This window comes from Aethalodelphis obliquidens, unplaced genomic scaffold, assembly GCF_003676395.1.
Source record: "Aethalodelphis obliquidens isolate GAN/ISIS:26980383/991018 unplaced genomic scaffold, ASM367639v1 scaffold16, whole genome shotgun sequence".
In the NCBI taxonomy this organism is placed as follows: Eukaryota; Metazoa; Chordata; class Mammalia; order Artiodactyla; family Delphinidae; genus Aethalodelphis; species Aethalodelphis obliquidens.
Window position 1 is genome coordinate 19114698 of NW_020837960.1, and position 23305 is coordinate 19138002.

Below are 23305 nucleotides of genomic sequence, written 5' to 3' on the forward strand. Positions count from 1 at the left end.
ATGTTATATTTTATATATGTGTTATATTACATATGTTATATCATATAACATATAACATTATAAAATATGTTACACATAAATATACATATATTATTCTAAGGGAGCAAATTTTTAATTTTTCTGTTTCTGTAAAAGATGAACATATATGTAATTTATAAATATAAATAATATAACTACCATGAAACCCTTTAATTCATATGGTAAATGTTGAAACTATGACCAAAATATGAAAACTACCAGAGCTGTTAGAAAAAGACTAGAAGCCTTTTCACATATGTATAATCTAAGCATGATACTCTCCAAAAAAAAAAAAATTGTAATTATTACCTTCCAGTTTGAAAATTTTAATTCTAAATTAAAAAAAAAATCTATACACAAGCCACTGATTTAACCAGATCCTCCCCCGCCCCCCCAAAAAAGTGTTTAGTAAGCAGGACCCGGAAAAGCTGATACAGTTCCTACAAGAACAACTCTTTCAGGGTTTAATCCCATGAAGTACTTTATTTTACAACTTTCTACTTGTGCAAAACTAAAGGTCCATTTGATTACACAGAAATTTCATACAGTGTAAGACTAGAATTGAGTGTGAAATACTGCATGTAACTATTTCTAAATAGTCTTGTTCTGTTGGTTCATCCGTGACTTCTGTGGCTTTATAGTCATTTTCTGTGGAAGATTCTGAGAGAATCTCTCCAGTTCTACTGGAATTGGAGCCTCCTAATTCTTCTGTTTCATGGCAGTTGGAATCCTCCTTGCAGGGCCTCTGTTTTCACTGTCTTCAGAATGTAAATCTGTCTCATCCTGAGACAGATGAGATTCCTCTATTTGATTATTTTCCACAGAATTCTCTTCATTTATAGTTAAGGCATCATCAGATTCTTTCTCTTGAATTTTTTTTTCTGGAATCATTTCTGTTGTTAAAGACACTCGTCCTCTTCATCCTCTTCTCTTCGTCTTTATTCTTAGATGAAACTGGTTCTTCTGTTTCTTCTGTCATAACTGAAGAAGTGTGACTAGAAGTTGTTTGGTCATCTCTGACTTCACCTTCTTTGTCAAACTTGAGTTTTTTAACCTCATGTCCCTCAGCTCCCAGACCATATTCATTTGGATGTTTATTTTCTATACGGCTGACTGAGGAACTCCTGATCCAGATGTCAGAGTCATTGTGAATTTTGTCCTCATCATGCTGTAAGTTTGTAAAGACTCTTTGCTCACTGTGCTCTGAGGCAAACCATTCCTTCCTTCCTCCCTCCCTCCCTCCCTCCCTCCTTCCTTCCCTCCTTCCCTTCTTCCCTTCCTTCCTTCCTGTTCTCTCCCCACCCCATTCTCTCTCTCTCTTTGTTTTTGTATAAGTTGCCAGGAGTACAGCATTAAAATTCAACATCTGTATACACTACAAAGTGATCACCAGCACAAGTCTAGCTGCCGTCTGTCACCATACAGTTGAGCCTCTACCTATTTCAGCCACACCCCAAACCCCTTCCCCTCTGGTAACCAGTGATCTGTTCTCTGTATCTATGTTTGGTTTTGTTCACTTTTGTTTGTTCATTTGTTTTATTTTTTTAGATTTCACATATGAGTGAAATTGTACGGTGTTTGTCTTTCTCTTCCTGACAATTTCATTTAGCAAATACTTTCAAGGTCCATCCATGTTGTTGCAAATGGCAGGACTTCATTCTTTTATGGTTGAGTTGTATTCAGTGTGTGTGTGTGTGTGTGTGTGTGTGTGTGTGCATGCACACGCACACGTATTTATCACATCTTTATTCATTCATCAGTGGACATTTGGGTTGTTTCCATATCTTGGCTGTTGTCAATAATGCTGCAGTGAATATAGGGGTGCAGATATCTTTTGGAATTATAGTGGTTTTTTGTGTTCTTTGGCTAAATACCCAGAAGTGGAATAGCTGGGATCATATGGCATTTCTAGTCTTAATTTGGGGGGTAATCTCCGTGCTGTTTTCCATAGTGGCTGCTCCAATTTACAGTCCCACCAACAGTGTTTGAGGGTTCCCTTTTCTCCACATCCTCTCCAACATTTGTTATTTCTTACCTTTTTGATAATAGCCATTCTAATAAGCGTGAAGTGATATCTTATTGTGGTTTTGATGTGCATTTTTCCCTAATGATTAGTGATGCTGAACGTCTTTTCTTGTGCCCATTGGCCATCTGTATATCTTCTTTGGAAAGTTGTCTATCCAGGTCCTCTACCCATTTTTTAATTGGGTTGTTTTTTTGTTTTTAAGTTGTATAGTTCATATATTTTGGGCATTAACCCCTTATTGGATATATAAATTGCAAATATTTTTGCCCATTCACTAGGTTGCCTTTTCGTTTTGATCATGGTTTTCACCACCGTGCAGAAGCTTTTCAGTTTGACGTAGTCCCATTTGTTTACATTGGCTTTTGTTTCCCTTGCCTTTGGAGTCAGATCCACAAAAACATCGCTGAGAGCAATGTCAATGAAATTACCAGCTATGTTTTCTTCTAGGAGTTTTATGTTTTCACATCTTACATTCAAGTCTTTAATCCTTTTTGAGTTAATTTTTGTGTATGGAGTGACATAGTGGTATAGGTTCATTCTTTTGCATGTGGCTATCCAGTTTTCCCAACACCATATATTAAAGAGACGATCCTTTCTGTATGTTCTTTGCTCCTTTATCATAAATTAATTATCCATATATGTGTGGGTTTTTTTCTGGGCCCTCAATTCTGTTCCATTGATCTATGTGTTTGTTTTTGTGCCAGTACCCTACTGTTCTGATGACTTCAGCTTTGTATCAATAGTATAGTTTAAAATCAGGGAGCGTGATAACTCCAGCTTTGTTCTTCTTTCTGAAGATGGGCTATTCAGGATCTTTTGTGGTTCCATACAAATTTTAGAACAAATTACAGTTTTCTTAAAGCTTGTTAACCACCTACTAACTTCCTTCTCTGGTAGCTTTAAACAATGTGTATTTACAGTAGAGGCTAATCAGAGTAGTCATCAAAACTTTTGTGGGCTATTTGAAAACCATCAGTGGGTTAGATATGACTTGGAATGTATGTACCTTTTTATTCCCTGAATCTCCCATAAAAGGTGCTAAGTGACGGACCAGTGAATAGAAGGGTGATAATCATTTGAGGTTAGTCCTAGGAAAAGGCTTATGTTGGTGCCATGTGGAATATGTAAGGTACGTGTCCGTCTTTTTTAGGAAGTTGTACGGTTCCTGGATACCAAGCATCAAAACCACTACCGAGTCTACAATCTATGCAGTATGTACATGACTTGATATTTTGCTATTATAGATAGAAAACAGGTCACTCACTGCATGTAAGAAGGTGATTCAGTTTTTACATTTCATTTAATCATAGGTATTTGGTGGTGGTGGGAAGTGAGTTTTTAAAAGTCTCCATCTTGTGCTGGCTCTATTTGGTAGGAAAAGAAAGTGCAACAGCACACAGTGCCCCGTGAGGTAGGCAGGAGACTGGGGGCAGAGCTATTTTAGGAGACTCAAGTCTAGTGGTAGTAGGTTTTGGAAAATATTTGTTTTTTCCTGCCAGCTTGTGTTTTGAAGACAATTCAACAAATGCATGCTCTAACCCACTAGGAATGAGGAGTGAGGAGACTAGGGCCCTGCATGGGAAGAAACCCCCAAACCCTATAGCAAACAAATTATAGCCCAGCTGACCCTCTTCCTGTATATTAAATGGACATTTTCAGGAGGCAAGTATTTTGGTTGGCCACATTGGCTTCTGCTCTGTGTAACCTTCTGATAATGTAGTGAGTAGCCTGCTAGAAAAGTACAAATAAGTCCTATTAAACCAAAATAATTTGGGCTTATGTTACTCAAGATGGACAAAACACTACTCTACTTTTATTTTTATTATTATTTTTTTTGCGGTACACGGGCCTCTCACTGTTGTGGCCTCTCCCGTTTCGGAGCCCAGGCTCCGGACGTGCAGGCCCAGTGGCCATGGCTCACAGGCCCAGCCACTCCGCGGCACGTGCGATCTTCCCGGACCGGGGCACGAACCCGTGTCCCCTGCATCGGCAGGCAGACTCTCAACCACTGCGCCACGAGGGAAGCCCCTACTTTTATATTTGAGACCCTTACGTTTCTTTTAGAGCAGCAGGAGCCAGACAGAAAGCTCCTTTTAAAGGTAGAGGAGGAATTTCAAATAGAAAAGTATAACTTATTTATACCTTGACCATTTACTGTGTTTATTAGGGTTAGAGATATGACCCGTGCATCATTTATTTCAGGTGAAAGAGCTTATGATGCTAAGTACTTCCATGATAGGGTCCGTCGATACATGATTGACGATCACAATGTCCCCTCTTTGAGGTAAGTTTGATGCCAAGCTGGCTGTCATAAGGGGGCTAAATACAAAGGGCTTGATTTTTTTGGGAAGTATTTTCATTCAGCTAAAAATCTTTCACTTGGAATCAGTGAGATGGTGGCATTCTCCAAGGAAGTAAAAGAGTGGCTGGCTCAAGATGAGGAAAACATCACAGTGATTCACTGTAAGGGGGGCAAAGGTAAAAAACATTTTTCTTTTTCTTTCTCTTCTTCTAAAGAAATTTGAAAAATATATTAAAGTACACCAACAAGATACGTTCTGCTATTAACCGGTATTAATCATTGTTAACATTTTTTACTATTAGCTTCAAGACTAAAGGAAGGGGAAGGAAAGAGGGAGGAAGCGGGGAGGAAAGGAAGAAAGAGTAAAGAAGAGAAGAAAGCAGGAATAGAAGAACTGAGGAAGGTTAAGTGTGTTTTCCCTTGTTTATTGACTATTTGGGTTTCTTCATTTTTGATTTGCCAAGATATCTGTCAAAATACAAACACTGTTTAACTTTAGAAAACATCAGAGCACTTTTCATTTTATTTAAGGTTGTTCTTAAACTTTGTGAGGACCTTTTAAAGTTAAGAGTGTCGACAGCAATGCCATTTCAAAGACCAAAAATTATACTGGAATTTTTATAGTGTAATGATACATAGAAGTTGATTTTGGTGGGGGGAAAATGGGGGTGGTGGGAAAGCCAGTTGTGAATTCAACCAATTTAACTTGAGTCAGATTTTCTCTCATTCAGATTTAGGCTTTTAATAATCATCTAGGCATATTTCACAATTTTTGACAAATAAGGAATTATGGTTTCGTTGGGCTGTGAAATAGTTTTTTATATTAAATTCCAGGAAAACACACTTTAAAACTGCCTTCTGTAATTGAGTAGAATAAAGTTTTAGTCTTATTTGAAAAGTAGTTTCAAGCTCATGAGTTAGTAGGCAAGTTCTATCTTTAGTTCCACAGGTCGAAATATTCTGTATGTACGGCAATTTACAATATTGTGCCTAAATGAAGAATACAGAGGTTGAACCACATGGAATTGCCTTTCTTTGGACCATCTTTTACTTTAAAAAAAGGCTATTTAATATGGCTCAACCAAAATATTATAATCTAAGAGTTGGCTTTAGTCTTCTTTTAATCAGGTTAATTCCCTGCTTAAAGGAAAACCTTCATTTCAAATTTAATTATTTTTCCTGAGGGCAGACTTACATTATTCTGTGTTCATGTGTGTTTCATTGCTTTTCCTTTAGGATTGTTTGGAAGGCTAGTATTCAGTTGGTCTGTACCAGAGCAGCTCCTTTTTTCAAGTTTTCATTCATCTTGGTTTTGCTTCTTTTTGTTGGTTGATGCCTGCACATTACCAGTAATATCATGATAGCCCAAATATTTTGTTATTGATTTATAGGACTTCTTTAAATAATCTGGGTGCTAATTTTTTGTTAGCAGTTTGTATTGCAAATATCTTCTTCCACTGTGTTGTCTTTTAAATTTGATTATGATTTATTTTTTCATATAGAAGTTTTTAATTTTTAATGTGTGAAGCTTATCAATCTTGTGTGTGTGTGGTTCGTGCATTTTGGTCACGTTTAAGAAATCCACCCACACGCTGAGGTGGTGAAGATATTCTCCTTATAAAATAGTAAAGTTTCGCTTTTTACATTTAGGTCTTTAATCTAATTGGAATTTGGGGAGGGAGATTTTTTTTCCCACATGGATAGACAGTTGTCCTAAAACCATCTATTACATGCTCATGTAGTCCCCATCAACTTGTAGTTCCTTCTCAGTCATACACCAAGTTTCCATATGTATTTGGGACTGTCTGAATTTTCTATACCACACTATTATAATTTTTATATATTTCTGGTTGCATTGCATTGTGGTCAGAGAACATATGCATTTTTTTTAGTTCTTTGAGATGTATCTAGACTTGCTTTATCGCCCAGAATTTGGTCAATTTTATCAAATGTTTTCTGTGCACTTGAAAATAAAGTGTGTTATGCATTGTCCTGAACAGTGTTCTACATGTGCCCCTTAGGTTGTTTGTTAATTGTTTTATTCAAATCTCCTGTATCCTTACTGATATTTTACTTTGGTTTGCTTGAATTCTTTGCAGCATAATTCCTTCCTCCCACCACCACCATTTGCTTGGAAGTCATATACTCTTTTTATATTCCTTAGTAATTTCTCTAAAGATTTCAACTGACATCCCTTATTTAGCTATCAGTTTTTGCTTCTTTCTTAGTGTTGACCTTGTATCTTCCTGAACTCTTTCATTAGTTTTAGGGGTTAGCCTATAGATTTACTTGGACTTTTCTAGTCTGCAAATAATGAGAGTTTGTTTCTTCTGTTTTTATCCCTATACATTTTGTTTTTCTTATCTTACAATACTGGCTAAGCCATGTAGTAAATAGAAGCAGTGAATAGTGGATAGTTTGTTTAGTTCCTGGCTTTAAGAGGAATGTTATCATCATTTCATCATTAATATGATATACCTGGTAGGTATTTTGGTAGATTTCCTTTCACCATAGTTAAAAACTTAAAACCTTTGTCCAATAGCAAAAGTTCAGTGAATGAATATATGTTTATGTTTTAAGTTAAAATACTGAAGACAAGTGTAAATCATTTTAATGATTCCTTGCATACCTGACTTGACTGGATGAGAGGGCATCTACTTTGTGGTTGTGCTTATCCATAGCCACTGGGACATGAATCTGCAAGTTTTTTTTCGAATGGGAATATATAAGGGCTGTAAAGACTCAGAGGTGTCCTCCAGAATTGAAATGTGAACCATCCATGCTAGAGAGCTACATTGTTAATGGTCAGTAGCCTCCTTTAGCAAGAAGCTTTTCCTTATCAGAGCACAGGGTGGTACAAAGTCCTCTTTGGAAGTACTTGGCTTAGAATATTGTTTTTCAAACTATGGGTTGCAAAATAAATTCAGTGGTCCATTTTCTTAAAAGGATAGAATAGAAAATAGGGTGCATCTTAAGGTAAAAGGATAAGTTTGGAATTGCATAAAATAAAGTTCAGCATATACTGGCTAAGACAAAACTACAGATCATTGTAGAAAGAATAGATGCAATGTACTTTTTAACTCACATTTTATGTGGCAGGGCAAAAATATAAATTAGAAAAAAACATGAGACTTTAGGATAAAATGACATGAAATCAAGGATTTGCTTTAACGTGCTGGTGGGGGGGCTGGGGTGCGTGTAGAGAGGGGGAGGGAAAGAAGGATGAGGGAAGAAAAGGAAGAAACAAGTATAACAATATGATAATTACCGAATCTGGGGAACAGGTATATGGGGGCTCATTATTCTGTTCTTTCTACTTTAATATATGTCTTATAACACACAAAAAACTCTAAAATGGAAGGAATAATAGATATGGCAAATGCTAGGTGGTGTTTTGGGTTCTGTCCACGTTTTATCTTTTATAGTTTCTTTTATTTACATTAGTAGGAAAACAGGGTGTGTAATTAGCTCTTAATTGGTAGGTATCTCTTTAGCTTTAGAGTCCTGGAGCAGAGCTCATTGCCTCTGCCTGTTACTGCAGTCTCCAGGGGTCATGAGTCAAGAACAACATACACGTGCACATCATTAGCACAGAATTAGCACAGAACTCCAGGTAGAACCTCAGAGCAAGCAGTGTAAGGGCTTTGTCTATCTCTGAATTGAAATATTTTGAACCAGCACTTTCAGAGTGGAAGAAAATCAATCCAAAATGAACTCTAAATACTTCTGAGAGTAGTTTTATACCAAGTGCTGCCATGGGCAATGGTTCATGAACTAACTTCTTTTCTAGGAAGAACTGGAACTATGATCTGTGCCTACCTTCTTGCCAGTGAAATATTTGCAACCGCAGAGGTATGAAAGCTGCTCCTGCCAGTGCTGTCTTAGGCTGATTGAATTTGCTAGCTCTGAAGCCTCGCTGGTGGGATGTTAACATGATCCCTGAGTCATGGTAATTAATGGAGTTGTAATTGGAGAGGTGATTATTAGAAAGCCTGGTTTGGATACTTTCTCATTTAACTGGCACTAGTTAGTACCTGACCTCAGGGCCTCTTTCTTTGGGACGGGATGAGGGTGAGGTCAATGAGACGCTCACCTTGGACACAAAATTTAAGGGAATGCCAGAAATCTCAGTAATTAAGATAAATAATATTCCAGTGCAGCATTCAAAAAATCTAAGTTAATGCCAAAACATCCATCGTGGATACAATAGGAATATTTTAAATAAAGACAGGACACAACAGAGTCCAGATTAATGTGAAATGAGTAAGGTCAAGTCGTGAAAGTGCAAGAAAACCTCAGCGATACAGAAGCTTGACTTGCCTCCCTGAGACCCAGATTCCCACCAGCTCCAGGCCTTCCTCCTTTCTCACGAGAAGAAGAAGATGATGGGTTAGGGAAGTTTTCTAAAGGACCTTGAACATCCTTGCAAGTGCTAGGTAGGTAAAAGGCATCGTTTTCCAACTCAGAACAAAGTCTCTCCTGGATGTTATATCTTTGCACAGTCAACATCTGTGGGGCCTGTGCCCTCTGGAAATTTCTGAGAAGACAGGATGGGCTGTTGCTATGTCTTAAAGCAGGGTTCCCACTCTTTTTCTGCCATGATCTTGCTAAAACGTCACCTCTTACAGGGCACGCTCCCAGCAGCTCTGCTTCTCGCTCAGCCTGCAGCCCAGATAAGAGAAGCTGGGGGTTCTGATCTGGGCCCAGCACCCTGATTCCACCGTCGTCTTTATTTCAAATTTGAGACACACAGGTCAGGAAAATGGATGCTGTAGGACAGTGTTTTTCACACTATGGATCACAGTTTATCAGTGAGTTGTGAAATCAACTTATTGCGTTGTCACTCGCATTTTTTAAATAAAATGGAATCAATTAGAATAGGAAATATCAAAAGGTAAGTATTGTTTGTGAAACTTTTCAGTTCTGTGTGAGAGAGTGCGTGTGTGTGTGTGTGTGTGTATGTGTGTGTGTGTATCTCCCAGGTTTATGAATGTGGATTGTAGCTTTAAAAATAAAAAGTTTGAGGGACTTCTCTGGAGGTCCAGTGGTTAGGACTCTACGCTTTCACTGCCGAGGGTTGAGTCCCTGGTCAGGGAACTAAGATCCCATAAGCCGTGTGGCGTGGCCAAAATAAGTAAATATATAAATATAAAGTTTGAAAGCTGTTGGTCTGGAGCCCTGGACAGAGCCAGAGGCCGGTGCTCAGGCCTTTGCTGTCTCTGACGGGCTGCACGCATCTCCATGGCAGGTCACTTGGTTTTCTTTGGGTCCTAATCTTCTCCATTTGTAAAATGGAAAGACAGGAAGAAGGACCAGATTCTCTCTAAAGTCTTCCAGCTCTAAAATTGTCTTTATGAGTCTTTGAATGAGAGTAGGCCTTGCTGTAGCTTTGTTAATTCTGTTATTTCGGGTATAGCCTCTGCCCAAAGACCGCTGACTTAAGGAAATCATGTGCCCTTAGAAACTTCAGAATGCCTTCTACAGGAAAGGGACGTGCAGATGACCCATGACTGGACTGTCCCCTTTTTTATAGGACAGCCTTTATTATTTTGGAGAACGACGAACAGATAAATCCACCAGCAGTAAATTTCAGGGAATAGAAACTCCTTCTCAGGTAAGTGCTCTTTCTTTAAAAGGAGTCACTCTGGGGAATTAGGTTAAGATTGGCATCTATTACCTGGTTTCATTTTAGACTCTCTTCCTTGGGTGATTCCTTAGGTCATCTTCTCCTTGGGTGGTCTTCTCCTTGGGTGCCCCGTGACAGGCCTTGATCCCTTCCGGAGGCCAGGAGCCCTGCCTCAGGTGTTGCTTGGCTTTGCACCTTTGCTCTGAGTTCTCCCCAGAGCGCCCTGCCTTCCATTTTAACTGGTTATTGTTTGCAGAGTTCAGGAGTTGATTCCCTTCCCAAGGTAGGAAAGTCCAATTCCTAAGGTTTCAGACCCCCTGAAGATTATCTGAAGTCACTAGCCTTTTATTTCCATGTAAAGAGGAACTGAGTCTTTCACAAACCCCTATTAGGGCAATTCAGCCCTTGTAGAACATTGTGTGTGTGTGTGTGCACGCATGGGCACACACATGTGCACATGTGTAAGGGAGAGACAGACAGTGACAGAAAAAGAGACAGAGTCGGTGGGAGGGGGGCTGCACTTCAAAGGAGAAAGGAAAGGGAAAAGTAACATTTTTCAAAAACCTATTTTATACTAGACACTATTGTACTTTTACATATATTGTCTCATTTAATACTCAGACAACCCATGTTATTACCTTATTTTTTTCCTTTTTAAAACGTTTTATCCTGGACTTTTTCATAAAAAGTCAAGACAGTCATACAGTAAATCCCCTTATATTCATCACACTGCTTCAGCAATCATTTCGTCATGTGGCCAACCATTCATTCCCTCCCCACTCCACACACACACACACGCGCGCTTCATTTCACACTAAACTTGGATTATTTTGAAGGAAATCCCAGACATCAGATCATCTTATCCCCTAAGCCTTTTAATGTGACATCTAACATAAAGACTCTAAAAAAAAAAACCCTTAAAACCATTGACATACCTAACAATGTTATACCTTAATAGTATCAAATGTCTAGTCCTCGTTTAAATTTCCATAATTATCTTAAAATCTTTTTAAAACTTAGTTTCAGTCAGGATCCAAACAAGGGCACACATTTCATTTGGTTGCTATGTCTCCTTAAGTCTCTTTTAGTTTATAGGTTTCCCACCTCTTTTTTTTTTCCTTGTAAATTGTTTATTGCAGAAACCAGGACGTTATCCCATAGAGTTTACAACATTCTAGACTTTGTTGAATCCTGCTAAGGGTTTTGCATTCATTATCTAATATTCTCAATAACTCAATGAGTGGGCACCATTATGATTCCCATTTTATAGACTGGGAAATCGAGGTTCAGGGAAACTAACTTTTTGAACTAAGAACTCAAATCCAGATCTTTCAGACTCCAAAGCCCATTATTTCCCATCCTGTGCACAGCTTCTCATTTGGATTGCCTTTACTATACGGCCCCTCGAACCCAAGTGAGAGATGGTTGGGAATTCTTAAGTAATTGTGGATATGGCCATGAAGGAGAGTTTTCTTTGAGTGAAGTGATGAAAGCTGATACCCTTGGCCTAGTTAGCAGAACACTGTAACTGCTGGCTCTAGACATTTCATTTGGGATCAAAGAACTCAGCCTTATCCATTCATACTTTTCTGCCAAACTCAAGCTACACAAGGAAAAAAAAAAGATGGCCATAGGCTATAAGTAATACATCAACTTATTGAAGCCCAGCTCGAATCATGCCATTTCACGCTCAAAATCCATAATGGCTTCTGACTGCCAATGGCAACACATATGTTTTAACCTGGCACTCCCAATCTAGATTTGATTTTTCCAACCGCTTCTTCCACTATGTGCATCACACGCTCTAACGCGTTTGGATTGTTCCCCGTTTCCCAGCCTGTTTATACTTTACACCCACGTGCTCACGAGGGCCCTTGTCCTGGAGTCCCCTTGCCCTCCCAGCCTGAAGTAGTCTCCTGCTTTTTCAGGAGTTCTTATAGCCCTTTGTGTTCCTTTTAGGGACTAAGTTGCTTTACATTATTTTCCAGCCATTCGAAGTCGTGTCTTCTCTACCCTCTTTGCACGCCCATGTCTTGCCCATCTTTCCACCCTGGCAGCCCGAAGTGCCTCATATAGTATCTCCTTTGTCTGTAGTGAGTGCTTACTAAATAGACGTTGGTTTTATTAACTTCTGCTACATGCGCCTGTTGTTCTGGGCTGTAGGGGAAAGAAGAGTGAGAGCAAACGCAGCTACTGGGCCATGGTAGGTTACAAGCCTTTAGTGGAAGGTCAAGAATCTGGTGGCAGGAGCCAATGGGACGTTAGAGGTAGCTCCTTCAGGCACATCTTCCCTTCCCCATTTCCTCTGCAGTTACGTGCAGTGTCTCTAACTTACTCCAGGACTGGCACACCCTAGGCTGCAGCTGAGTCTCTTCTGATTCACTGGGCTAGCAGTGCAGGGGCCCGGCCTCAAGGGCTGTGTTGGCGAGGCCCCAGGATAGAGTTCCCTGTGTGTGCGGCAGTAATTCTCAGACACCATCCCCTCCTGATCCTGCAGTGTGGCCATTCAATGCACTACATACATTTCATCCACCCCTGAGTTAAGAGCTTGACTGGTCCTTTCCAATGCAGAGGATGGTGGTTAATTTTCTTAACACTTCCCAACGGATGGGGAAGAGTCTATGAACTTTTCAGTCCGGTTGATTCTGTACCAGAACTCTTAACTTCTAGAAGGAAGGAGAGCCCTTGTGAACGGCTTGCCACAGGAGATGGACTAGGCTAAGAGAATCCCCAGGCTTCCTTGCAAAAATGGGATTGGGGAAACGGGAAGCGGAGAGATGCTCACTGGCTGGGACTGGAGAAGAATGTGAATGTGCTGCTGGCCTATGGAGCTCTCGCGCTGGGCTTTTACATCTTCCCTTCTCTCATGCGAGGAGGCTACTGCTCCCCAAAGCACAAACCTTCCTTTAACTCAGCCACAATGAAGCTTCTACCCCAGGCCGACCTCTCCCACATTTGCAGTTGATGGCATCTTGCTGTCATGTTGTCCTAGCTGTTTTGTTGGTTCTGGTCTGTTGCACTCTCAGTCCCAGCAGCCTCTAAGCAACACCTGGCTCCTTTCTTGTTCCTTGCCTGTTGCTCTTCATTCAGTATTTTTTTTCTAAGGTAGATATTTAATCATGAGGCAACAAATGCCTAGTTCCATAATGGCACCCGATCAATGTTTCCTTCATCAATTATTTTCCTTAAAAAAATCAGGACTTTTTAACCTCCACTTAAATCGAGACTTCTGTTGTTTTGCAGAATAGATTTGTTGGATATTTTGCAATGGTGAAAAATACCTACAATTTGACTCTTCCTCCAGTGAAAAAACTCACGATGGAAAAAATCATTATTTATTCAATTCAAGGTAAGTGCTTTATGTCTAATTGGAGAATTGGCTGGAGGGCCAATGTTCTTACTATTCGGGAGGGTTTTCTCATGGTTATATACAGAGACAGTCCCAATGCATAGCTGTCTTTTTGTGTAGCCTCAGGTATAAACCCCTCCCCCTGGAATTGCCCATCAGCCCAGCGCTGCTGTGGCCACGTTACCACTGCTTAGGTGTCCTCTCCTTTCCTTTCCCATCACAAATTTGGGGGGCTCCATCCCCCCTTCCCTTTCTCTTGTTCTCATTGCTGCTCTGGCCTCAGCCCAGGGTGTCCTTTTCAGAGTAGAACCTCTGAGAGTAAAGGGAGGGAAGGTCCCATGAGACCTGGAGACCACTTCTTCCTCATGCCCATCTCTGGTTCAGGGTTGTCTTGGGAGATGCACCCCTGTATCATTTTCTTTCCTAATCCTCTCAGAAACCTTTTTTTTATTCTTATCTCCTGATCTCTCCCTTTCCCAGCCCTCTTCCCCCATAGCCCCCTCTCCCCCAGCAACTCCATCAGGATGTCTTAAATACCCGAACAGCAAATGAATGTTGCCACAAATTCTTTTTGCAAATAACTGCTGAGCACTGCTTTGGGCCAGGCCCCCTGCTTGTGTTTCTTTGCCCTTCAGGAGCCCCTGAGTGTAAGCAGAGGAGAGGAAGGTACACAGATAAAGAGCTGACCACAGTGTTGGACAGCTTCCTAGGAGGACAGCACTTAGGTCTTCCGAACCTACAGGAACACAAAAAAGGGTTGGGAGAAACCTGGTCTCTGGGCGGGGGGCTCTCTCAGCCCCCTAGCTGTTACCAGTTCTTACCAAGAGTAAAAATCCTTATAAACTTGAAAAGAGCTGATGATGCCTGCTTCAGGAGTGTAAGGAGAAAGAGGGGACCTGCCGTCGCCCCGAGAGGCAGTGATATTGGCCAGATCGTCCACCTCTGGGACTTGAAAGACAAGGAAGGAGGGGAGAGGAATGGGCCTCAAGGCCATGTCTCTATTTCTCTGTCACCCGCCTAGCTTCCCTGTACAGCTCACCCTCAGGGAGGTGGAAACAGGGACCCCCTCAGTGTGGAGGCGCAGCAGGAGGTGATGCTTCTGATTCCCTAAAGCAACAGCAGCTTGTGGAGCGCGAGGCGCGGTGCTGAGTGCCAGGCCTCTCCTGGGCCCGGCTGCGGGGCGAGGGCGCTGGTGTCCACCCACACAGCCTATTGCTTTTAGTCCTCTGAAGAATCACACAAAATAAGATCTAGACGTGTATTTTTTAACGCTTCGTCCAATTATTCAGAAATAAGAGAACCCTTTAGAATATATGTAAAAACTGCATAGTCAAAAAAAAATTTCAATTGTTAGTTAAAATATAAAATGCTTTTTTCAAATTATTTACGTATTTCTCCCCTCTCCACATGCCCGCATCGCCGCCACTGCTTGGCAGGGGTGAGGAATTGAGAGTTACCACGAGCAGATTGCATGGGTTTCTGGCTTCCGGAAACAAACTTCGGCCCAGCAGCATGGTTTCTGTGGGAAATTTTGGTCTAGATTTCCAAACAAGCGTTGTGCGGGCAGACCCTGGAAACACAGCCTGTTCCAGCAGGAGGCTGCCTGTCTGTATAAAGGAGCAACCGTGCGAAGGCTTCGTGGGCTGCAGAGTGCTCTATGAGGTGCATTCTGACTGTGATGAGTGTGTGTCACGTATGAGGGACAGGGCTGGAGTGGAGCCTCGCTCCGAACACCATCTGCCTTCAGACGTCCCCAGGGTAGAGCCAGGCTTGTCCGGCAGCTGGTGGGGGGGAGGGGATAGCAGTGCCTTGCTCCCCATTGTTTCCTGCAGAAAGTGCAGTGTGAGAGGCAACCCAGGTGGCTGTTGGAGCAGTGTCTTCCTCTAGGAAACTGAAACTCAGCTCTAAAGCCCAGTTGGCGGCGTGAGAGCCTGTTTTGTACCCGAGTGTGTCCTCTCCCTCGGGGTCCTCCTGGCGAACGGTGGGAGTCCAGGCGTCCCTCGTTTTATCGCTCTTTGCTTTATTGTGCTTCACAGACGTTGCACTTGTTCAGAAAACGAAAGGTTTGTGACATTTCTGAGTTGTCAGATGATGGTGAGCAGTTTTCTTTTTAGCAATGTGGCAATCAAGTTTTTTTATTGAATGGTTTGTGTTAGAATTTTATGTATTTATTTATTGGCTGCGTTGGGTCTTCGTTGCTACTCGTTGGCTTTCTCTAGTTGCTACTCTTCGTTGCGGTGCATGGGCTACTCATTGCGGTGGCTTCTCTTGTTGCGGAGCACGGGCTCTAGGTGCGCGGGCTCGGTAGTTGTGGCTCGTGGGCTTAGTTGCTCTGCGGCATGTGGGATCTTCCTGGGCCAGGGTCGAACCCGTGTCCCCTGCATTGGCAGGCGGATTCTTAACCACTGCGCCACCAGGGAAGTCGCGATGAAGTATGTTTTAATGAAGGTATGTACATTGTTTTTCTAGACATAATGCTATTGCACACTAAATAGACTGCAGTATAGTGTAAACATAACTTTCTGTGTGCACTGGGAAAGCAGAAACGTTCGTGTGACTCGCTTTGTTGCGATATTCGCTGTATTGCAGTGGTCTGGAACCGAACCCACAGTATCTCCGAGGTAACCCTGTAACAGTATCTATACAAACCTCTGTGAGTATTAAACTATTCCAAACAGGCAAAAAGGCATTTAGTCTGATGGAGTTTTGATGCGTTTTCTCTAACGTGAACAGTGAGAATAGGAATAGTTTCTCAAACTTCTAAGCTTAAAAATGGTTTTAATAAGTTCTAGCATTTCATATACTGTCCCAGTCTGATATCATATCCTAAGACTGTGACTTCTCTCTTCATAGTTTGAATTTTACTTAACCTCTGTGGAGATATTGTTTAGTTAAAACTGTAAAGTGCAGATCTAGAGAACAGAGGAACTAACACAAATTTATAAGTTCTGCAGGTGAAAACTGGTGGAGAGTTTAATGGGTTTGGTTTCCTCATCTCAGGCTAACATAAAATAGAGGATTTTAAAAGTCTAATTTGAGATCCCTCATAAAGGCTTCCAGACAGAAAGTTGTGCCCTTTGCAGCTGTTCTTACGGTGTGGGCCTCGGCTGGCAGAGCCCACTTAAGAAGGCCTGCCTGATATGCCAAAATTCTTGCTGCACCCACGTAAATAAGCAGGCCAAACCCAATGACAGCAGCCTTCTTTTGGAATAAGAATTATCCCCTTTGAGGGAGATCAAGGTGGTGAAGTAGGAGGATGCTGAGCTTACCTCCCCCCATGAACACATCAAAAATACAACTACCTGTGGAGCTACCTGGAGGCTGGCAGAAAGGCCCTTCTAAGAAAAATCCACACGGAGTCTGGTAGGAAGGGAGGAGAGGTGATCTGGTCGAGACCTGCACCCTTGGTGGGGGACCCAGACGTGGAGGGGGCTGTCATGGGCTTGGGGAGCCTCCCTGGGGAGCAAGGGGTTTGAGCCACACGTTTGGCACTGCAGCCCTGGGGCCTGACACCAGGAGGATGAGTGCCCTTAGCTGCTTCGAACGCCAGTGGGGCTCATGGGAGGCTGTAAGACACTGAGACCTCACTCAGAGAGTGCGTGCTTGCTTATACCCCCATCCTGGCAGACTCAGCAGCCTGAAAACTCTGACCAGGGAGAAAGCAGCCTTGGCCAGTGCTTGGTCGCTGCCCACATTTAGGAGGACTGAAACTACTCCAGGGCAGGGACTGACACTGCCAGCAGGACAGAAACCAGCTCAGCAGTGAGGCACCAACCCCTCCGGCCTGACCCAGCCTCTAACCAAGGGTGCACAGTGGGGAAAATGTACAACCAGCACAGAAGTGCAGCCCCAAACCCTCGAGCCCCCGCTGCACCCCAAACCCAGGTGGAGACTGCCGTCTCTCACACACACAGGGTCGCACCCGGCTCTGGCTCTAGCCCCTCCATCTCCAGCCCCGCTTCCCACCAAGGTGGTGGCTGCCACCGCACCCCAGGGGCCCATGGGACCCGTGCTCACTTCTCCCACCAAAACCACTGAGCATACGCAGGCTGCACAGTCCTGCACAAGGGCACGCCTTCAAGACTGGGCTGGGTAACTGATTCACTTCATTTCATAGAGACAGAGAAAGGTAAACAAAATGAGAAGACAAAGGAGTATGTTTCAAATGAAAGAACAGCAACAACAACAAAAAACCCTAAAGAATCATCTTCCTTTGAGATTATGATCACAACAGACTGTCAGGAAAAAGTGTGATAGATTCTGAAATGGGCAGTGTCTTCTCTAGGCCCACCTCCAGGGTTACCTTTACCTTTCATGGTCTTTAAGCTATTTTACAACTCTAAGTTGTAGAAAACTGATAATAATGCAAATAACTTTTGTACGTAAAAATGCAGATTAGTTGTATCTAGCAGAATGCAACTGATTATTGACCTGTTTCGTATTTATTTGTAAATTCATTTCATCATTCCTTATCTGCCCGTAAATGTGCAGTACTTTGAAACAGCTGTAGCATTTTACTGGTTCCTTAGTAATAAGTTAAAATTTTTGACGTGTTAAAAAAATGCATGTACAGGACAGTGCTAGGGCATGCAACAATTTCTGTAGAACAGAAGGAGAATACATTTGTTTGTGTGTATATACACACATAAAACCTCTGGGAGAATATATATTCATATTTGATTATACAGGCATAAAAATCTAGAAACTAGTAATAGGGCTTAGCTGGGGCTGGAGAACTAAACAGGCGGGAGATAGGGAAAATGGAGACTTTTCCCTTCATGCCTTTTATACCTTTTATTTTTAAATCATGCAAATATACTTAAATTATTTAAAAAATGTTTACATTGTGTGGGAATTACTTTATGCCCTTTCCTGTCATGTGGTAAGTGTTCGACTTGGTTTAGCTCTACATTTCACTGACTTCTGTTGACATCCGTAGAAAGAAGTTCTGCAGGTGGATGGGACAGAGGGAACTGAGGCAAAGAAACCATGATTCCTCATGACAAATTAATTGTGTTAGTGAGAACAAAATTAAATGAACACAAAACAAACTTAATATCACAATTAAGAATGATGGATGTATGACTTTATTAGAATATTTGTTTTAGCTCTGTGCCTTTAGTTCTGTGCATATTTAAGTGAAATATGCAGGGTGGAAAGGAAAGCCGGAAAAATTAATTGGAGGCTTGAGAAGCCAGCCCTTTCATGAAATGCTGAAGTAAGTGGGTCAATTAAATTGAAAAAAAAAAAAAAAGGGAGAAGAAACCATTTGTAAATATATGCTGAACATAGCAGGAACGTTTGGATACAGCTCTCCTATATTTTCCATAAACTGGATTTAAACTAGGGCAAGAGGAATTTAGACTATTTATTATTAAGAAACATCACAATTAGAAGTCTGAAGAAAGCAACACATCAACAAGAAAGGTTGCATGTCCCCTTCCCTAATTTTTTTTTTTTCTATGAAGGTGAAGCGATGGGATTCCAAATCTTAGAAGCTGAACAATGTCTTTTTTTTTTTTCCTCCAGCCTTATAAATTCTGCTTTAGGGGACAGAACTGAACTTTTGAAGCCTTGTCTTTCAAAGACAAAATCCATACAAGAGCCAAATGATTCAATATTGACACATTGTTAGCTGGGATAATTTTTTCTCTTTTTAATCTGTATTGTTAATTGGTGAGACATTTTGATCTTTGCTCTAACCAGCCTAACTTTTTAATTTCATTCAGGTGTTGGAAAAGGCAATGGAAATGACCTAAAAGTACAAATAATAATGCAACGAAAGCCTGTCTTTTTCTGTTCTGCTTCCAAAAACTGTGGGGTAAGAGAAAGCATGGAAACTGAAAATTCTAGTGTTTGTTTTAAATCTCAATGTCAAATCAGCATGTTGCCCTCCCCAAACCATCACTCACCACAGGGAAGGGCCGTGTTGCTTTCTGGTTACCATCCAACTTGGTGTCCCTGGGTTTGGATTTAAGTCAAGAGTTAAATTTATTGTTCAAAATAGTTTTCAGGGGAAATAGTTTTCCAGAATATATTTTCAGTTCAGAGTGGTGCTTTGCCTTTCCCTTTTCCACAAATGCCAAGCATGTTCCCAGGAATCTGTCAGAGTTTTAGATGCGTGCATCTGGTCACTTTTAGCCATGTTCTCTTCTTCTGGGTCATTTTTATTATATGGCACTGATTCTGAAATTTTAGTGGGCATGAAAATCACCTAGAGGCTGGTAAAGATGCAGATTCCTAAGTTATACCCCCAAAGTGTGATTCAGGAAATCTGGAAAGGGGCCCAGGAATCTCTAGACTTAGCCATGTCTCAAGTGATTCTAACTCAGATATCCTGTGGGACTGCACTGTGAGAAACAATGCAGGGGTGTATGGATTGGGGAGGAATCTCTTTGGGACCAAATAGTCAGTTTTCTTAAAGGCTGAAGAAATGGTTAAGACTACAGACCTTTCCTGGAGCAACAGGAAGGCTTCCTTCATGGGTGTAAGAAATATAAACTTTTAAGATTCTTTCTCAGGCTTTGGTCTCTAGTTCTCCTATTACCTCTCCTCTTCCTTCTTTTTACTCCCCTGACCCCCGGGAGGGGGCACTCCCCCCAGCCTCATCCCTGGCTTTCTGTCCTTATCTCCACACATACTCTATTCTTGGTTCTACACATCCGTTCCCCTACTTTCAATTATAATATCTTCTTTCATTCACTTGACACGTATTTATGAGCCCCATACACGGGGTAGACGCAGGAGCTGCAACGTGGGCATTCTCTGCCCCAGCAATTCAAACAGTTGTCGATCCAAATTTATCCAATGAACTTTTCATCTGCTTCTGCAAATGACACCAGCATTCTCTTACTCAGACTTTCAGATCTGGTATCATCTTTGATGCTCTCTTTGCCCGCGGCCCCTAGATCCAGTTAGTCACCAATTCCTGCTGATGAGACCACTGGAATCTCTCTTCACTCGCTCCCTTCCTGTCTGTTCCCATTGCCACTACCCGGTCCAGGACCTCATTTGCTCATGCCTAGACTGCTACAACGGTCTCCTTACCTTTGCTTTCTCCTTATACAGGGCAGTATATAGGGTCCTGCAATACGCATCCTGAAATACTGCTCTCATTGTAAAAAGCTGTAGCTAGAGCAGAAGACACACTGTGTACCCACGGTCAAAGCTAGTTAATATCTTTGGCGCAATATTCTTTTTTTTTTCTTTTCTGGCTGTGAGGCATGCAGGATCTTATTTTCCCAACCAGGGATTGAACCCATGCCCCCTGCAGTGGAAGCGTGGAGTCTTAACCACTGGACCGCCAAGGAAGTCCTTCTGGCTCAGTATTCTTATCTGTAAAATAAAGGTTACATCTAAAGTGTTGTGAGGAATGAATTAGATAATATATGTGAAGTTGCTTTGTGACTCATACATCACTAAATAAATGTTAGATGTGATAATTACCAGGCCAGCTTTATCACCTAGGAAATGCTCCACTATAACTTTCAACAACTTCATTCTTATTTTCCTGGGTCTTGAATTCTCAAGATATAGCCCTATCATACCTGAGCTTATTCGCATTAGTAACATGGCCTGCGGTCTCCATGCCAGGTAGACTGGGTCCCCTCTGGCCCTTGGAACACAACACTCTAATTTCTGCTTCCTGTTTTTGCTGGTCTTTTCCCCCTCCTCCAGCCCTGCCCTCCCAGTCCCCTGTCTGAACTGGATTCTCTTTACAGAGCTCCTCTTTTTTAAAAATTGAAGTATAATTGACATACAATATTATATTAGTTTCAGGTGTACAGCATACTGATTTGACATTTTATATACATTATGAGATGATCACCGTATAGTTACCATCTGTCACCATTTAAAGTTATTACAACATTGACTATATTCCCTATTCTGTATATTACATCCGCATGACTTATTTATTTTATAACTGGGAGTTTATGCCTCTTAATCCCCATTCACCTATTTCACCCATCCTCCTATCCCCTGCCAACCACCAGTTTGTTCTCTGTATCTATGAGTCTGCTTCTGTTTTGTTATGTTCATTTGTTTTTTAGATTCTACATGTAAGTGAAATCATGCAGTATTTTTCTTTGACTTAATTCACTTAGCATAATACCTTCTAAGTCCATCCATGTTGTCACAAATGAAAGATTTCATTCTTGTTATGGATAATATTCATATATACATACATGTGCATATATATATACACACACACACACACACATATATACCTCACATTTTCTTTATTGATGGACTTAGGTTGCTTCCATATCTTGGCTATTGTAAATAATGCTACAGTGAACATAGGAGTGCATATATCTTTTTGAATTAGTGTTGTCGATTTTTTTTTTTTGGATAAATACCCAGAAGTGGAATTGTCCAATCATGTGGTAGTTCCATTTTTAAGTTTTTGAGGAACCTCCATACTGCTTTCCATAGTGGCTGCACCAATTTACATTCCCACCAACAGTGAAAGAGGGTTTCTTTTTTTCCACACCTTCACCAACATTATTTTTTGATAATAGTCATTCTGACAGGTATGAGGTGATGTTCTGGTTTTGAATTGCATTTCCCTGATGATTAGTAATGATCACTTTTTCATGTGCCCGTTGGCTGTCTGTATGTCTCCTTTAGAAAAATGTCTGTTCTAGGTCCTCTGCCCATTTTTCAATTGGATTGTTTCTTTTTTTGATGTTTCCTTTCTAAGTTGTACGAGTTATTTTTATATTCTGGATATTAACCTCTATTGGATACATAATTTACAAGTATCTTCTCCCATTCAATAGATTAGCTTTCCATTTTATTGCAGGATTCCTTCACTGTGCAGAAGCATTTTAGTTTGATGTAGTCCCACTTGTTTATTTTTGCTTTTGTTGTCCTTGCCTGAGGAGACGGATCCATAAAGGTATCACTAAGATCAAAGAGCTGACTGCCTGTGCTTTCTTCTAGAAGTTTTATGGTTTCAGGTCTTACCTTCAAATTTTTAATCCGTTTTAACTTTATTGTCATATGTGGTGTAAGGTAGTGGTCCAGATTCATTCTTTTGCATGTAACTGTCCAGTTTTTCCAACACTGCTTATTGAAGAGATCCTTTTCCACTTTGTATATTCTTGTCTTCTCTGTTGTAGATTAATTGACCATAAGTGTGTGGATTTTTTTCTGGCCTCTCTATTCTGTTCCATTGATCTATGTATTTGTTTTTGTTCCAGTAACAACTGTTTTGAATACTATAACTCTGTGATACAGTTTGAAGTCAGAAAAACTGACACCTCTAGTTTTGTTCTTTTAAAGATTACTTTGGCTATTTGGGGTCTTTTGTGGTTCCACACAAATTTTAGGATTCTAATTCTGTGAAAAATGCTATTGGTATTTTAATAGGGATTACATTGAATTTGTATATTGCTTTGGGTAGTAGCATAGACATTTTAACAATATGAATTCTTCCAATCCATAAGCACAGTATACCTTTCCATTTAATTGTGTCACATTTACGTCTTTCATCAATGTCTTATAGTTTTCAGAGTTCAGGTCTTTCACTTCCTTGGTTAAACGTATTCCTAATTATTTTATTCTTTTAGATGCAATTTTAAATGGGAGTTTCTTAATTTGTATTTCTGATAGTTCATTATTAGTGTATTGAAATGCAACAGATTTCTATACATTAATTTTGTATCCTGCAACTTCACTGAATTCATTTATTTGAAGTTTTTTGGTGGAGTCTTTAGCATTTCCTATATATAGTACATGCCATCAGCAAATAGTGAGTTTTACTGCTTCCTTTCCAATTTAGATGTGTGTTATTTCTTTTTACTGTCTAATTGCTGGGGCTAGGACTTCTAATACTTGGTTCAATAAAAGCAAGAGTGGGCATCCTTGTCTTGTTCCTGATCTTAAGCAAAAGCTTTCAACTTTTCAACACTGAGTATGATATTAGCTGTGGGTTTATTACATATGGTCTTTTTTTTTTTTTTTGGCGGTATGTGGGCC

General features: G+C 40.9%; 1 protein-coding gene and 1 pseudogene across 1 annotated transcript in view; one reads left to right on the top strand and one right to left on the bottom strand.

The window, feature by feature from the left end:
* The window catches only part of LOC113625668 (phosphatidylinositol 3,4,5-trisphosphate 3-phosphatase TPTE2-like), a 59078-nt gene that overhangs the window by 21693 nt on the left and 14080 nt on the right, over positions 1 to 23305 (top strand). Inside the window, exons 11-17 of the mRNA XM_027116429.1 lie at positions 3195 to 3255; positions 4247 to 4328; positions 4434 to 4522; positions 8137 to 8198; positions 9880 to 9960; positions 13216 to 13321; positions 19051 to 19142. Coding sequence (XP_026972230.1) covers positions 3195 to 3255; positions 4247 to 4328; positions 4434 to 4522; positions 8137 to 8198; positions 9880 to 9960; positions 13216 to 13321; positions 19051 to 19142 — 573 coding nt within the window. The remainder of the gene's footprint in view (positions 1 to 3194; positions 3256 to 4246; positions 4329 to 4433; positions 4523 to 8136; positions 8199 to 9879; positions 9961 to 13215; positions 13322 to 19050; positions 19143 to 23305) is intronic.
* Positions 81 to 1236, bottom strand: LOC113625525 (serine/threonine-protein phosphatase 4 regulatory subunit 2 pseudogene; annotated as a pseudogene).